The following is an 18,185-nucleotide window of genomic DNA, read 5'->3' as shown; positions in this document are numbered from 1 at the left end:
AAATAGATGACGAAGAAATTAAACTAACAACAACATCCAAGGACACTGCCCACTTCGGGTGTGTGTGTGTGTGTGTGTGTGTGTGTGTGTGTGTGTGTGTGTGTGTGTGTGTGTGTGTGTGTGTGTGTGTGTGTGTGTGTGTGTGTGTGTGTGTGTGTGTGTGTGTGTGTGTGTGTGTGTGTGTGTGTGTGTGTGTGTGTGTGTGTGTGTGTGTGTGTGTGTGTGTGTGTGCGCGCGCTCTGTATACCTTCAAACCAGGAAAACATGGGTTTGCTATTGGGGGATGGGGAAGGGAGTTGCTGTGTTTCAACTCTTATTACTATCTCTAATAAAGTTTTCCACTGTCCTTTTGTTCTTACTTCTATATGTAATCTGTAAAATGAGAGAACCATAGAAAAAATAAACAAAAACGGTAAAATGGTGGTGACTACTTTTCCTTGTCAATCAGGTTAAAAAGCTTAAACAGGTTAAGCTGGATGGTATGAAGGTGTTTGCTTCATTTCAAAATATGTATAATATTCCATAGTATGTACATACTGTGTATATACTGTATGTGTATGTACATAATACATGCATTTTATGTGTATATTTCATAAATTTAAAAATTCAATGGCTCTAGGTTCCCAGAGAAATTAGTCCAAAAATTTGATTCATTTCACTTAAGAACAGAAATTCTCAATACGTCTTCATCTAGAATTATCAATTTTATTCAAGATCAAAAAAAAAAAAAAGATTCTTACCTCATATTCCATACACGGATCTGGGGAATCATCAGTACAATGAATAAATCTTTGAGGGAAAGAAAGGCAATTGAATCTTTATTTTATGGTTGTCAGTTTATGCATACACATTACTTATATTTACTTATATTTAAAGTGGGAGTAAGGTTTTACTAAAAGCTTCCAGAAACAGGAGACTAATTCAAATTCAATGAACATTTATTAAGCACCGTTCAGTGTCAGGCGTTAGCCTAGGCACCCTGAAATGTTATTTGTTATTTCATTTGTCCTCAAAACAACCATATGAGCTACTATAATCTCCATCTTTCTGTTAAAAAAAAAAGGGCTAAAACTAAGGAAAGAGCACATTTAGTGACCAAGCCAGGAGTATAACGCAAACCCACTCTAGATTCCAAATGAGGGTGAGATGGCACTGTTGTTTTATAATTCTCACTGTGCTCTTCATGGCTGAACCAGAAGTCTAGTTCTCTGCTGACATTAACTCTGCCACCTAAAGCCACAAAAAGTTCATCTAATCCTTCTCCCACATCCCATTTAAAAATAGCTGACAGAAGAATTATTCATTCCTCCATTAAATATATTCCTTCCTCCTCTAAAAATCCTCAGTTTCATGGACAATTTTTCACATCCTTTATTAAACACCCACCTATACCAAGGGCTGGCGAGGCACTGGAACACCAAAATGACTAAGAGTCCCTTGTCCTTTAGTCTGGTGAGGAAAGCCTAACAAGTACCCAAAGAATTTCAAAACACTGAAAATAAAAATACTGTGATGGCACAAAGGAAACACTGATTAGCTCTTCATGTTTGGGGGGAGGGGCTTCATTTGACATGAAGAGAAGGGTCTGTGTTTGAGGCAAAGGGAGAGAAGTGAGAACTACGCACAGGACTACTGGAGGTCAGTACTGATGGGTGTGGAGGGAAGAACTGCCAAAAGATGTGGCTGGAGAGAAATTCTGGACAAGAAGGACTATCCAGATCATGAAGGGTCTTGTTTGCCTACGCAGAGAGGTTGTGATTTATTATACAGACAATGGGGGGCTAAAAACGTTTCTAAACATGTGAGGGAGATCATTGCACTTAGGCTTTAGAAATATCACAGGTGGCAACGGTGCTGGAGAGCCTGGGGGAATGGGCGGCAGGTTGGGAGGCTGAGAGCCCAGTTAGAAGGCTCATTGCAACAGCCCCAGCGAGAGATGAGGGGCCAACTAATGCGAAGGCAGAGGAGAGGGAGAGGAGAAGCTCTATACAAAGATATTTAGGAGACAAAGTCAGGGCTACTTGGTGCCTGATTGAAAGCGCAGGATGAGGGAGAAAGAGGCCAGATAACTGGGGTGGCTGCTTGATGACTCGCTGGATAATGAGGCAAATACCATTCACTAAGAAGGAAGAGCAGGTGATGTGGATGAGGAAAACATGGGAGCTAACTACGTTTGGGTGGGTAGTGTTGGAGAAGTCCTGGGAGAACCACAGAGAATGTCTAGTAAGCAACTGGAACAAGGAAACTCAAGAGTGGGTGGAGGTGAAAATAATTATCTGGAAGTAATCGTCCTACTGGTATAAGAGCTAAGGTCAAGGATGGAGACAGAAGTGATCAGTCAGCTCATTCAGATAGAAACCTAGGGAATACCAACAATTCAAGAAGCAAAACAGGTGGTCAAGAGACATTTTCATAAAAAAATACACAAGCAAAACAAAAAATAGTTTTAAAGACATCTTAAGCAATTTACAAGTAGAATTAAATTTGAAAAGCTTTTAAATTTCCCTGAATGTTTGATTAGGTTGGAATTCTCTGCAATCATTTATGACTTATACTACAAACAATAACAACACAAATAAGGTGGTTGGCTAAAATCCTCAGAAAATAAGAACTTTTATTGCCACTAACAGTTGGGCACTAATGGATATAATCTGAATGACAAAGAAAGATACACACGGGGAGCTTTGTTAAAAGGCAATGGGCTTTCTCCGTATTAGTGAACAGGCACCAGGTGAAGCATGTACATCTGCCATCTCATTCCATCCTTGCAATAATCCCTGAGAAAGTGCTATTATTATTATCCACATTCATCGCACAAGGAAACCAAGGCTCCGAAAGGTGAGAAATGAAGTCAGTGGTGGGAGGGCACTAAACCACGTGTGGAACTGCTCCTCTCAGAGGTGGAGGTTCTAGAGCTGTTTGTTATTGCTCTCAGATTTCAGAGAAACCACAAATACCAAATGGATCCAGAGAAATACGTAAGTCCTGGATCATCTCCTTTAATAGCTCTACATAATATATTCTTCATTATTCTATTTTTTTTCAATTTTTAAAAAATTAATTAATTTTTGACTGCGTTGGGTCTTCGTTGATGCACACGGGCTTTTCTCTAGTTGCGGCAAGAGGGGGCTACTCTTTGTTGCATTGCACGGGCTTCTCATTGCGGTGGCTTCTCTTGTTGCGGAGCATGGGCTCTAGGTGTGCAGGCTTCAGTTGTTGTGGCATGTGAGCTCAGTAGTTGTGGCTCGCGAGCTCTAGAGCGCAGGCTCAGTACTTGTAGCGCGTGGGCTTAGTTGCTCCATGGCATGTGGGATCTTCCTGGACCAGGGCTCAAACCCATGTCCCCTGCATTGGCAGGCGGATTCTTAACCACTGCGCCACCAGGGAAGTCCTATTCTTCTTTATTGTAAAAGAGTCCCTCACCTTTTTTTTTCTGGTTTAACAGCCTAAATATTTTAATTAGCAAAAAACACTAATTCATTTATGAATTCTATTATAAAAATTCATTTTATCCTTAAAACATTTTCCCTCAACTCCTTTCTAAATTCTAAATGAAAAGATGAAAAGTGTGTCAAAAATCCAGACAGTGAGGAATAAAAAATTGTGTGGTAAAAGAATTTTTCACAAGCGAGAAAAGCGTTCACAATACAGTATACTTTTAAATAATAAAAAAGGTCACAAAACTACACAGTACAAGCTCATATTTTAAAACATACATGAGAAAACATAATACAATGTTAACTATTGGAATGTTCACAATGATTCTTTCCCAGCAGTGATCGTTCATTTCTTCTGCTGCTTTTCTGTAGTATTTCTAACATTATGTTTATCACATTAAATATATATTACTTTAACTTTTAATTTTGAGGAATTAAAAAACACATAAAAGTACAAAGTGAGGACTTCCCTGGTGGCGCAGTGGTTAAGAATCCACCTGCCAATGCAGGGGACATGGGTTTGAGCCCTGGTCCAGGAAGATCCCACATGCCGTGGAGCAACTAAGCCCATGCGCCACAACTACTGAGCCTGCGCTCTAGAGCCCGCGAGCCACAACTACTGAAGCCCGCACGCCTAGAGCCCGTGCTCTACAACAAGAGAAGCCACCCCAATGAGAAGCCCACGCACCGCAACAAAGAGTAGCCCCCGCTCGCCGCAACTCGCCCACACGCAGCAACAAAGATTCAACGCAGCCAAAAAAAGGACAAAGTGTACATATAGCACTTTTATAATAAGAAACCAAGTTTACTTTAAAAGTTAATATTTTACATTTTGCAGTGTATACAAAATATCAAATTATGTTGTATACCTGAAACTAATATATACTGTTAGGCCAATTATACAATTTTTTAAAAAGTTAGGACTTCCCTGGTGGCGGAGTGATTAAGAATCCACCTGTCAAGGCAGGGGACACAGGTTTGAGCCCTGGTCCGGGAAGATCCTACATGCCGTGGAGCAACTAAGCCCGTGCACCACAACTACTGAGCCTGCGCTCTAGAGCCCGCGAGCCACAACTCCTGAAGCCCACACGCCTAGAGCCCGTGCTCCGCAACAAGAGAAGCCACCCCAATGAGAAGCCCGCGCACTGCAACGAAGAGTAGCCCCCGCTCGCCACAATGAGAGAAAGCCCGCAACGAAGACCCAACGCAGCCAAAAATAAATTTAAAAAAAAGTTAATATTTTAGCTTTCAATTAACCAGTAATTCTTATCATGATAAAACTGAACTGCCTATCGTTTTATAAAAATTTAAATGCATCTAAAATATACAAGGGAGGGCTTCCCTGGTGGTCCAGTGGTTAAGAATCTGCCTGCCAATGCAGGGGACTCGGGTTCGAGCTCTGGTCCGGGAAGATCCCACATGCCGCGGAGCAACTAAGTCCATGTGCCACAACTACTGAGCTACTGAGCCTGTGCTCTACAGCCTGCACGCTGAGCAAGCTCTGCATGCTCTGCAAGAAGAGAAGCTACCGCAATGAGAAGCCTGAACACTGTAACAAAGAGTAGCCTCAGCTCACCACAACCAGAGAAAAGCCCGCGCCCAGCAACGAAGACCCAACGCAGCGAAAAATAAAATAAAATAAATTAAATTAAAAAAAAATATATATATATACAAGGGAGATGGGAGGAGAGAAATGACAAAGGAATTCGAATAAACACTTCCAAAACACAGGTCTTCATTATCTAAATTTTTTAATGCTTCTATATTCCTACAAATATTGATTTCAACCCTTGGTTAATCCTCATTTGCTACTTTAAAATAGGTATACATTTTAATACACATTTGCATTCTACCATCCCATAACATTATTTTTTAAGTGGTGATAGGTTTAACATTTAATGTTAGTTAAAAACCTTGACTAGTTTCAGAAGGTAGATGTGAGAACATATGTGCTACATGAGATTACTGTACAAGGCTTTTTCTTATTAAGATGATTAATCAGATGGTCAAGTACAGTCTCTGAAAGGAGAGGAAAGTGCAGAGCCACCTAATTAAGACTGAATGTGAAGGTCAACAACATTTTTAGGAGCTCAGCTGAAATACCGCAAAAAACACTGTGTATGAATATTTAAATTCCATTTATATTCTGGAGGAAGTAGATTTAAAAAGCAAAAATGTGTTAAGATATTTAGAGTATTAACAACACTTGAATGCTTACAAATCCTTATATAAATTACGGTTCAAAAATTCCAGGTTACATCAAGAAAGGAAAAAGAAAGAAATCCTTAAATCAAGGCTTCTTACTACATTGAAAATACTAGTAGAAAAAATACTAGCAGAAAATATGAGTATCCTAACAGAAATGATAAAATATCTTCATTCATATCAAATATAAAAATGTTTGTATTATTCCCTTAACTGACTGAACCAAGAACACAGATGATCCAAACACTTGCATCTGCAATGGAGAAAAAAAAGCTGATTCTCTCATTTCCAAAAATAACAGTTTCTTAATTGCTAAAAGAAAGCAGGACCTCAGAGAGGTAACAGCAAGTTAAGATCAAGGAAACCAATTTACAGAGAAAGAATACTGAACTGCTAAGTCTACTTTAGCTTTTGTTTCTATGAACACGTAATTTAAAAGTCATGGTAAGGACTAGTATAAATTCTCAAGTCCCAACTCAGCATATAATATAAAATTATAATACGTTATAATGTATGAGCAAAAGCAAGAAATATGTCATAATACCTAACACTTCCCCTGTGTTAACGAACACATTTAAATAACACTTGAAAAATTTGCCTGAATTATGAAATAATATGGAATCATTCGTGATCACCTTGAAATTTGGGCAACTGTTAGAGAATTCCTCAAGTTATAACCCGAAATTAGTCTAGGTCCAGATTGATAAGTGTCCCATACAGATGAGAAACAATATAGGCATCTGCATTGTTCTATATCCATCTCCACCCTCCAGGACCCAGGCCCTTCCCAGCAGAGGTAGGACTAGATGAAACAATATTCCTGTTGAGAAACCTGCTGACAGTTTTACTGCTGTTTCTTTCCACAAAATTTGCCTTTGCTCTCTGGTTGTTGTTGTTGTTTTTTTTTACATCTTTATTGGAGTGTAACTGTTTTAAAATAGTGTGTTAGTTTCTGTTTTATAACAAAGTGAATCAGTTATACATATACATATGTTCCCATATCTCCTCCCTCTTGTGTTTCCCTCCCTCCCACCCTCCCTATCCCACCCATTCAGGAGGTCACAAAGCACCGAGAAAGCCCACGTACAGCAAAGACTCAATGCAGCCAAAAATAAGAAAAAAAAAAACAAAAAAAACTTCAAAATAAACACAGGTATTATTGGGACTTCGTTGGTGGTCCACTGGGTAAGACTCTGCACTTGGGGAACTAAGATCCCACATGCCAAGTGGTACGGAAAAAAGCAAAAACAAAAAAGACAAAACCCACAGGTGTTATTAAATAATTAATGTCATATAATCTACAATGTGAATTATAAAATAAAAGTATTCTCGGGTACAATCACGGTAAAGACCGAAAAAAGCAAAAAAACAAATAACCAAAGGTCTACTCTGTTGAAAGCTACTATGAAATTATGCCAGTACATTTCTTTTTCTTTTCTTTTTTTTTTTTTCTTTTTTTTTTTTTTTGCGGTACGCGGGCTCTCACTGCTGTGGCCTCTCCCGTTGCCAACAAAATTCTGTGGCTGTTCAGAGGAGGACAGGTGGACCTGTGGAATCCCAGGGATGCACGTGTACATCTAAGGGCACAGCCCTCAAGGCGCAGGCCTGCACCCGCAGCATCAGGGTCACCTGGGCACAGGTTAGAAATTATATTCTTGGGCCCCACTCCCAGCCTAGTGAATCAGAAACTCTGGGGGTGGGGACCAGCAAGCCGTGTTTTACCAAATTCTCCAGGTGACTCTAATCCGAGCTAAAGTTGGAGAGCCTCTGCTCTAAACCAATCATGGCGTCTCTGTTCCCTCTGCCAACTACTGGATGAGGCTGAGTAACTGTGTGACCGTGAGCCTATCAGGAAGTCTCCTGGGAAGCTTCCAGAATGCTTTACTTGCTCACAGACAGAGAAGAATGAGAGGAATTAGATGCACCCCCTCATATTTTTGACCAAGATATAGTCATCTTCATGCCATACCTGCAAAATACCAGCCACCTTGTAACCATTAGGTGATAAACCCAAATACCAAGCCAGTAAGCCAAGGATGACAGAGAGAAAGACTGAAAGAACCTGGTCCCTGGTGACCCTGATGAGCTGTGACTTAACCATTATAGATGGAAATAGCCCATCTCCAGACTCCTTGCTAAATAATGTATTTTTAAAAACACTGTGTGTGAACTCTTTTTGGTTGGCCCTCTGTTAACCTGTAATCCTAACTATAACATCTTTGTTTCTCTTGTTGAAGCAAGCTCCCAAAGAGTATAACATAATTTTCATAACATTACATAATTTTATGTACATAATTATATACTATAATATTTTATCTTTTATCACATTCTATAATATTTTACTTTGAAGCATTTAGAAAAGAAGGAATTTATAACTTTATTAAGTGAAAATACAGAGAACATTTAGAATGACGTTACTGAAATTATATTCTGGTTTTGGTTCTATTAACTAGTGGATGGAAACAAATTACTGAGCAGATTCAGGCCTCAATTTTCTAACTGACTGAAGAGTCAAATTAAATCACTGATAAGATCCTGTCCAATTTAAAGTATTGTATTCTTAATCTTTAAGGGGTCCAGAAAGGCCTCTGTGACAAAAGTTCATCTTTCATTAAAGACCCAATCAATAGGGATTTTTCTGGAGTAACAAGACTTATTGTTACGCAACTGACTACCGACAAAGATTTCCAGAAAAGGTGACTGTGAGTACCACCGGTCTGAAAGGCTGCAAGCCCAGGGCTTGGTGTTTATCCTGCCAACTCCCAATTATTTACATGAGGAGAAAGATGGTATTCTGTGGATAAACACTCCAAGGCCTCAAATGTACTTGCTGATTTAACTTCTTCCCCATGCAAAAGTCAAAAAGTACAAAACGCAAAAAGACTGACTGGTATTTCTACCCTTCACTGGAATCGGGGCTAAATTCATGTAAGACAAAAAAGGAGAGGTGGGCTAAGAGGAGCCAGCAGGTTGCTAGGGTGCAAAGATGATTTAAAAGCCATCAACCACAGAGAGTTAGAAGTGATTTATAATTTTTGGAGAGGAAATGTCCTCATATACTCACTGCAACTAATATCAAAGATGCATAAAAATCCATATCAAAAATTAACAGGTACAGAGTATTTTAATGCAATATATTCCAAGGCCTCTTTACAAAAGCATTCAATATCAAAAAGCTCTACAATGGCAAAAAAAAGAGAGGGCCACGACTTCCTCTAATCAGAGGGTGTCTCCCAGAACGAAAATGCTGCTGCATTATTACTAAAGCAAACACCTCATAACACCTGCGCCAACACAACCATAAAAGGCTGACACCTAAATGTCAGAACAACATAAAGCTTTTTCTGTAAGTGAACCAGAAAAACCAATACAGGTAAAGTCCTTTTATAATAAACTAGCGATACAATCACACTCATTTATTATTACTTAACTTCGTTTTCTTAATTTAATACTAAAACCATATGCCCAAGCTGCAGAACCAGATGCAAAAGCGATGATGCACAACTGACTTGTAGGGAATGTATTTTCTTTATGCCAGGCTCCTCTTCAAAAAAGGATTTGAGGCTGAAAGGGGATGAATGAGCAGGGCAAACTGAACTGGATGGATGGGGAGGAAGTGGCATGCATACATGAGGTATGTATGTATTCACCTGTGTACCTGCTTAGTTTCTAGATTTTTTGATATGCTTTATTTTAAAGATCAGATAAAAGGTTAGTTTAATTGATATTTTGGATCTAAAAATTGGGTAGGATAAGAAATCTAGAAGAATAACTGCTGTTTGATGACAGAACAAAAGAAGCATAAAGAGATCGCCTACAGTGCAGCAGTGCAGGTGGGCTGTCTGCCTATGATGAAGGATTAGTTACAGAGTAACTAGCAGAGGGAAGAAAACAGCAAGTCCATGCCTAGGAATTTATCCTAAGGAAAAAAAATCAGGAAAGCACGCAAAGATTTAGCTCAAGGATATTCACTGCAGGACTAAGAAGAAGAGAAAAGAGACAAATAAGAAGAGAGAACTAATGAAATAAATGATGCTATAGCTGTCCAGTGGAATACTCTGAAGCAAGTTTAAAACAATGATGTGTTTAATATTTAATGACACATAAAGATGTTTAATATATACTGATTAAGTACAAAAGCAGCCTCATAAGCAATATGAACTATATGATCCCATTTTTGTTTTAAAAAACTGGAATACAGTTAGAGACAGGTGTATCTATATTATACCTATGCACAGACAGAATCCTGGAAGTATATAAAACCAACTGTGGCGAGATCATGAATGCTTTTACATTTCCTGTTTTTGTTTAGCTATAGTCCCCACTTTTATTTTTCTATGATAAGCATATATTAGCTTTATAATAAGAAAAAAATTACCACTATATTTACTGGGCAGATACACAGAAAGCCCTTGATATTTAGGGATATTCATTGTACAGCATTAGCTGTCAACGGAAAAGAAAGGTTTGCTTTAATAGGTCATTTGAGAAAATGAAACAGCCTTGGTATGTGGATCTGTTGTTTACAATAGTACTAGAACTAATGGAATTTCATCTGTAGAAAAACTCACAAGTACTGAAACTACTGACATAAGAGAACAAGAGACATACTTACGGTTGGGTGAAGTCACGAGTGATGAAATCAGAACTCTTGAACAGTAGGAAGATGTCGCTGAGAGTTTTACATTTCAGAGAACTATTCATTGCTATCCAGTATGCGTCCTAAATAACAGAGCACATGTTACTTAGTATATATTCCAAGTTAGTTGCTATAAATGAAGTTCAAGCCTATAGCCAAAATCAACAATGCATATAACCTGAAGAGGTTGAAGAAAAAAGTCAGGTAAGAAATTTTAGCTATACTGTCAAATGTCAAGTTACAGTTCTAAACAAGTAACAGCATCACCACTGCATGTCGGGTACTCAGTTTTGAACCAAGATGTTCAGGTTCTCACCTTTCAGCTCAGGCCTAAGCACTGCCCTATGTCTTCCTCACTGATGATGAAAGAAGGGGGATAAAGAGATATCAGAAATGCTGACACTTCAGCTAGAAGATTCAGGAATAAAAAAACAGCCTGACCAGCGACTAAGAAAATAGAGAACCTTCCTTTCTTCCTGTTTCTGGGGAGAGACGGCTGGAACCCTGAAGTTGGATGACTGCAACAGTTAAGACCCATGTCTATCAAATCTGGGAGGGAGGAGGTGACATATTCTGAACCATCACAATTTTAAATGGTGAAAGCCTCAAATATATGCACCAAAAAAAAGTAAGAAGAGCAGACACAGGAGGCACAAACCTCAGCGAAATATGCCTAAAAATGACAGAATAATTAAGTAGTTTAAAAAACGTACTTCTCCCATAGACAGATCAGACACAGGACAGTAATTAGGAAAACTAATGACTGCAGAAAAAAAGTCCAGTTATCCACACTGTATGAAAGAAAGCACTGGAACACAGTCGGCACTCAATAAATAAAAAATAAATGAAGGAATAACTTAAAATCACAAATAATCTATGCATTTTAACTAGAAAGCCTCAAGCCAGATCAGTAGTCAAGCACAACTCAAATTACTGCTCATAGATAAACTAAAAATGAGTTTCAATAACTTCTTTATAATAACTTCTTTAAAATTTCTCCAAATGAAAAAGGATGATGAACTTCTGGTTAAAGACGGTATACTGAACACACAAATTTAACTCCACTAAAACAACAGTATATACATAGAAAACCATGCAACTGAATAAACAAGACAGTTATTAACTCCAGGGAAAACAAAATGTTGAATAAGAAAACACAAGCAATGTACGGTATATATCAGATATGGACGTAGTGTTTGCATAAACATAGTATGAGAAACAGTGAATACTTGTCTAATCAAAGTATGCCATTCTGATGATGAGGACAGTGGAACAGAAAGCAGTGGGGACAGGCCTTCCCTGGTGGCTCAGTGGTTAAGAACCCGCCTGCCAATGCAGGGGACACAGCTTCAAGCCCTGGTCCAGGAAGATCCCACATGCCATGGAGCAACTAAGCTCATGCGCCACAACTATTGAGCCTGTGCTCTAGCGCCCGCGAGCCACAACTACTGAGCCTGTGCACCTAGAGCCCATGCTCCACAACGAGAAGCCACTGAAATAAGAAGCCCATGCACCACGATGCAGAGTAGCCCCCGCTCAATGCAACTAGAGAAAGCCCGAGCAGCAACAAAGACCCAATGCAACCAAAAATAAATAAATAAATAGATAAGGTAGATAGATAGATAAATAAATAAATAAATAAATAAATAAAGTAGTGGGGACAGGAGATGAAACAGAGCTGAACCTTTCTGTTCTAAAGCAGGAAGTCAGTAATAAACATCTAAGACAGAAGAACAGAGAAGTAGAGGAAAATAACAGAAGAAGGTACTAAAATATTTGAAAACAGCTGCCTCTGAGCAGTGGGAAATAGTGAAGCAAAACGGGTGTCAGAACTGGCTGATTTCTGTAGGAAGCTTCCAGATCTTCTGAAAATTTAAACTATTTTGTATATGTAATACAATGGAATATTACTCAGCCATAAAAAGGAATGAAATAGGGTCATTTGTAGAGACGTGGATGGACCTAGAGTGTGTCATACAGAGTGAAGTCAGTCAGAAAGAGAAAAACAAATATCATATATTAATGCATATATGCAGAATTTAGAAAAATGGTATAGGTGACCTTATTTGCAAAGCAGAAATAGAGACACAGATGTAGAGAAAGGGGGAAACAGGTGGGGTGGGATGAACTGGGAGATTGGGATTGACACATATACACTATTGATACTATGTATAAAATAGACAACTGATGGGAACATACTGTATAGCACAGGGAACTCTGCCTAATGCACTGTGGTGATCTGAATGGGAGGGGAATCCAAAAGGGAGGGGATATGTGTATTTGCATAGCTGATTCATTTTGCTGTGCAGCAGAAGCTAACACAACATTGTAAAGCAACTCTACTCCAATAAAAATTAATTTAAAAAACTATGTATATGTGTCACTAATTTTAATAAGTAAAAACAAAAATTAGATTAAGTACAATTTATCATTCATGTTAGAATAAGAAAAGATAAGCACATGAGATGATTTTTTGAAAATGCAGATAAGTCTTGATGCCTTAAATGAGCCTTGCTGACATAAAACTGTTTTCTACTGTAGTAGAAAAAATAACGAATTTTCCTTCAGACCTTAACTTAAAAAAAAATCTTGTCAATGAAATGATGAAATGATAAAACACAATTTAAGAAAACGTCAGGTGATCTGTCAAACCGTTGTTTCTAGATCCTACAACATTTTAATTTTTATTACCTTTCAATAGAGAAAAATCTCTCTGTCAAACTGAACAGGTGAAGTTTTGAAAAGGGTAGAGAAAGGCTTTTCTCAGATTTCTAGCGCAATCAGCAACACAAGAGGTTGAAACTGTCAATTGGCAAAATATACAGCATTTCACAGACCCAGGGAAGTGCACTGCAAAATCAGGAAAATAAAATAACAGGGGGAAAATAAAAATAAATTCCACAGAATTCCCTAGAATTAGGAATATAATCAGACCCTCTGTGAGGATATAAAGCGAAATGGAATAGCAAAACAAATAATATTCACACAGTGAGAGATTTACTGATGTGTTCCTACCCTTGGGGCACTCCAGTTAAGCTTTGGAAATACACTGCCCCCCAGGGAATTGATAGCTTCTTGGACTTTAGTGGTGAACTCAGGAAATTCTGGTGCCTACAGAGAGAAAGAAGAAATATTTGGGCAAGTCAGTATCATCACAACAAATACAGAAAACAAGATCAAAATCTCAAAGTTCAACACTTCAGGGCGTAAAAAATAACTTAGAATACAAATTACTATCAGAATTTCTGAACTCAGCTAAATAAAATCAATGATCAAATAGCATTTATCTGAAAAGGAAAAAAAAATAACAAGTGCCAATGGCACTTTCCAAAACAATCAAGACCACAAAGCTGAAGAGACAGATGTTACAAGGCACCTGGGGATGTGAGGAAGGAATGAATGGTTCTCTTAGCACCTATAAAACCAGTATCTATTAAATGAAAAGAGACAGATAGAATATCACCTGTGCATATACTCCAATTCTCAGAAATAATACCTCGCACTTAAGGGCCAGAAGCCTTTCCATTTGCAGGAAAAGATTCTTGGACGTTTCCCCAAAAGGCTTCATGAGAATAAGAAATAAATTATGTGGTTAACTGTATTTAAACGCTGCTATTTCCGGATAAGTTTTAATATAAACAAAATTTAAAAATAGGACCTTGGTAAAGTTAAAATGTTCTTTCCTTTCTGGTTGATTTTAAAATGTGTATTTTTTAAATTTTTATTTTATTTTTTTTTTGTGGTACGCGGGCCTCTCACTGCTGTGGCCCCTCCCGTTGTGGAGCACAGGCTCCGGACGCCAGCGGCCATGGCTCACGGGGCCTAGCCGCTCTGCGGCATGTGGGATCTTCCCGGACTGGGGCACGAACCCGTGTCCCCTGCATCGGCAGGCAGACTCTCAAGCACTGCACCACCAGGGAAGCCCTATTTTTATTTTTTACAAATTTATTTATTTATTTTTGGCTGCATTGGGTCTTCGTTACTGCGCGCGGGCTTTCTCCAGTTGTGGCGAGCGGGGGCTACTCTTCGTTGTGGTGCGCGGGCTTCTCGTTGCAGTGGCTTCTCTTGTTGCAGAGCACAGGCTCTAGGCGCGCGGGCTTCAGTAGTTGTGGCACATGGGCTCAGCAGTTGTGGCTCATGGGCTCTAGAGCGCAGGCTCAGTAGTTGTGGTGCACGGGCTTAGTTGTTCCATGGCATGTGGGATCTTCCCGGACGAGGGCTCGAACCCGTGTCCCCTGCATTGGCAGGCGGATTCTTAACCACTGTGCCACCAGGGAAGTCCCTAAAATGTGTATTTTATATTGGTGAGTAATCAAAACATTCTAAGTGTTGTTTCAACCAGGAAGTAAGTAGAAATACAGTGGTGACAGAACGTAAACGTAATTACAATTATGCTCTCCCTCGAGCCTTCTGTCACCATCAGGAGCACATGGACATAAAGTAGAGAAAAGGAGAGTAAGAGAGATGGAAGTGGGGCCTGCAGGAGAGACAAGAATACAAAAACAGTAACACTGATGCTCTGCAGTCACTTTTTTCCTTTATATTTGCTGCCCCCTACTGGCAACTGCAAATACTGAAAAAGTCCAGTCATGACAAGTTCTTCCACAAGGGGAAAAAAAGTTACAATAGGTCTAGAATAAGCTAAGGGAGTGGGAGGTACAAACTACTGGGTGTAAGAGAGGCTACAAGGATATATTATTGTATGACACAAGGAATGATGCATTATTTTGTAAAACTGTAAATGGAGTATAATCTTTAAAAATTGTATAAAATTTTTTAAAATTAAAAAAGGAAATGATTATTATTGTTTCAAGTCACAAAGTTTTAGGATGACTTGTTATTCAGCAATAAATAATCAAATACCAAAAAGAAAAATGGTTTATGCTGATCCCCAAGATCTAATCCAGTTATGACCGAGAAAAGACTATGACTCAAGTCACAGAGACGCAGACCAAAAAATGAAAGTTAAAAAAAAAAAAAGGTAACATATTCCCCAGACAAGATACCAGCTTTAAGCAACAGGCTAGTGAGTGCAGGCAGAGATCAAGGGCAGGTTGGACTTCCTTTCTTTCTGCTGCAGGTGTACGTGACCTCTGGACTAGTCAGCAGCATCTTTCAGTTAGTTATCTGACAGCCTGCCTCCGTCTCCATCCTCTGTTATTCTTCTTCTGCTTAGATACGTGAAACTAAGCTGCAGCCATTTAGAGAGGTTTACAAAACGAATAACAGCCTTGAGTCCTTTATCTTCCATTCATCTCTCCCTCATTTCTGTTAAGGCAGTAATTTCCTTAGAATCCCCTGAAGTTGCTGGTTTGGCTACCCTAGAGCTCTATCCATAAAAAGTCATCTAAGATCTGCATTAGCAATATTTTTGATAAATGGCACAGTTAACAAATTGTACAATATGAGGGGTTCGATCTTCAAAGACAAAACAATTTAATTTTCCTATCCCATAAAACTTCACATATAAGGACTGCTTTATATTTCTGTATTACATTTTTCTTTACCATATAAGTTATAGGTATACAACATAGTGATTCACAATTTTTAAAGGTTATACTTCATTTATAGTTATTGTAAAGTATTGGCTATTCTGTATCATTGATACATTTTAAAAGAGGCAACCGATTCCCTCAAATCCTCCAATTACTCAACTTTAAAAAATCCAGCCATAAGGATACTAAAACAAATTTAAATGACGAAAAGTTTATGTCTTGTACAGAAAAATCTGTGCTTTCAGTGAAAGACTATGCATTCTATACATACAGCACTTTCTGGGTTACCTGATTCTATCTGGGTCTGCGAGCTAGTTTACAACTTGGTGAATTATAGGTAAGTGAAAACAATGAGAAGTATTTCTTACAGACGTGAAAATTCTATCCTGTCTGGTGGAAATCAGCTATCTTCCCTCCCACGTATTCATCTCAATACTAATCTATAAATGTGTCTGTCCTTTGGGTTCTCTTTTGAGACAGTTATAACATCTGCCTGGTTCCCTCTTGAGTTAAATACAGCCTTCAACGTGTTGTCATTATTCTACCTTTTCCTGAAAATTATCTTTTAACAGATTTTACTAGTAATAGGGTTCTTTTAAGCTCACAGTTCAAGTCGATTTTAAATTCGCGGAACACCTCAGTTGTCTGAGAAAAGGTTCCTGTTTTAAGTCAGATAAAATCCACATTTTAAATCATATCCATGGACTTTCTATGATCCAAACTCACCTATCTTTCCAACTTTACCCACCACAGCCCCCCTCTATCACACCCATCAGAAAGGTCATTTCTTTAAAAAAATGTTTTAATCATGAAATAAATGTTTTAAATATACAAAAAATATATACCTGGATCCATACATTCAACAGTTTGACATGTCTGATCCAGACCTTTAAGTTTCTTAAGGAAAAAACATCACAGATACTAATGAAGTTCCTAATCTCCTTGCTCTCCTCCCTAATGCTTCCCTCTCCCCCCAGGCAACCATCATTACAGGAGTGGGCATATTCTTCTACAGTCCTGATGTTATACTACGTGTGCCTGTCCATAAAACATAACATTTAAAAAATTTAAAGTAACTGTTGTCACTTGATATCTATACTTTTGGCAACTTGCTCTTTGAAATTCACCATTGTGCCTTTGGAATTTACCCATCTCGACTACTTGGTTCCATTTTTAATTTGGCATTTCTGTCACTACACTAATTACTAATTACTTGCAGTGGTAATTTTCCCTCCTTGGGTCCTGGCTCACATTCCTCTTCTGAGAGTGCTCTTCTGCCCTGAAAGCTCCCCTGCCCAACATCTAGCTCTCCCCAGTGAAACCCAATCACTTTTTAATTTTTTATTTTGAAATAATTTGAGACTTTCAGAAGCATTAAAAGAAGAGTAACAAGAATTTCGACACACTCTTCAATCAGGCACTTTACCACATTGCTTTATCATTCTCCCCCTCAACTCCCTTTCTACATATAAGTAGGCAGGGGTAGGGGTGGGTGTGTGGGGGTGGGGGAATGTGGGGTGTGTGTGGGGGGGGATGTGTGTGTGTGTGGTGTATGTGTGTGTGTGTGGTGTGTGTGTGTGTGTAAAGCAGTAACTTTTTTTTACATAACCCAGCCAAATTATCAAAATCAGGGAGGTAACGTGGATACAATACCATTATCTCATCTATGGATCTTATTCAAATTGTGCCCATTGTCCTGATAACGTCTTTTATAGCAAAAGAAAAACGGAACATTTTCCTCTGGCTCAGGACCCAGTCTAGAATCGAGCACTGCATTTCCTTGTCGTGTCTCCTTAATCTCCTTTCGGCTGTTACATTTCCTCTCTCTGTTGCTCTTTATCTTTCATGACCCTGACGTTTTGGAGAGTACAGGGCAGCGACTCTATGTAATTTCTAAAAAGTTCAGTTTCCTGGTTGTTTCCTCATGACTGGATTCAGGTTGTGCATTGTTGGCAGGTGATGTGTCCTTCTGTGCCTTGTACGAGGAGACAGGCGATGTAAGTCTGTCCCATCACTGAGAAGGTTAACTTTGGTCACACTGGTGCCAGCTCTTTCCACTGTGAAGGTACTGTTTTTCTCTTTACAACTAGTAAGTAATTTTGGTGGACAAAACTTTGAGAATACTCAAGTATCCTCATCAAATATTCACCCATGAGTTTTAACATCTATTCCATCAATTATTACTATAATGGTTGCTAATGGTGATTTCCAATTCTATCATTCCTTCTACAATTATCAGTTGGTGTCTTTTCTACTATAAAGAAGGGCTTTCTCTTCTGCTCCATTTATTTAATTTAATCATTTGTTTATGTCAATATGGGACCGTGGATTCTAATTTTAGTCAATGGTTATACTCCATTACTATTATTGTTTTGTTATGATGTTCACATATGTGGCCAGTGGGAGCCC

At 38.7% G+C, this 18,185-nt stretch overlaps 1 protein-coding gene across 3 annotated transcripts in view; it reads right to left on the bottom strand.

Annotated features, from left to right (window-relative positions):
- The window catches only part of CDC123 (cell division cycle 123), a 58,311-nt gene that overhangs the window by 26,761 nt on the left and 13,365 nt on the right, over window positions 1-18,185 (bottom strand). For all 3 annotated transcript variants that reach the window (XM_019933265.3, XM_019933263.3, XM_019933264.3), the window contains 3 exons: window positions 13,297-13,392; window positions 10,258-10,364; window positions 741-789 (listed from right to left, as the gene is read on the bottom strand). In XM_019933265.3, the coding sequence (XP_019788824.1) occupies window positions 741-789; window positions 10,258-10,364; window positions 13,297-13,392 (252 nt within the window). The remainder of the gene's footprint in view (window positions 1-740; window positions 790-10,257; window positions 10,365-13,296; window positions 13,393-18,185) is intronic.

This window comes from Tursiops truncatus, chromosome 2, assembly GCF_011762595.2.
Source record: "Tursiops truncatus isolate mTurTru1 chromosome 2, mTurTru1.mat.Y, whole genome shotgun sequence".
Classification (NCBI taxonomy): Eukaryota; Metazoa; Chordata; class Mammalia; order Artiodactyla; family Delphinidae; genus Tursiops; species Tursiops truncatus.
Note: the sequence above shows the minus strand (reverse complement) of the source record. Positions and strands in the feature narration are given on the sequence as shown.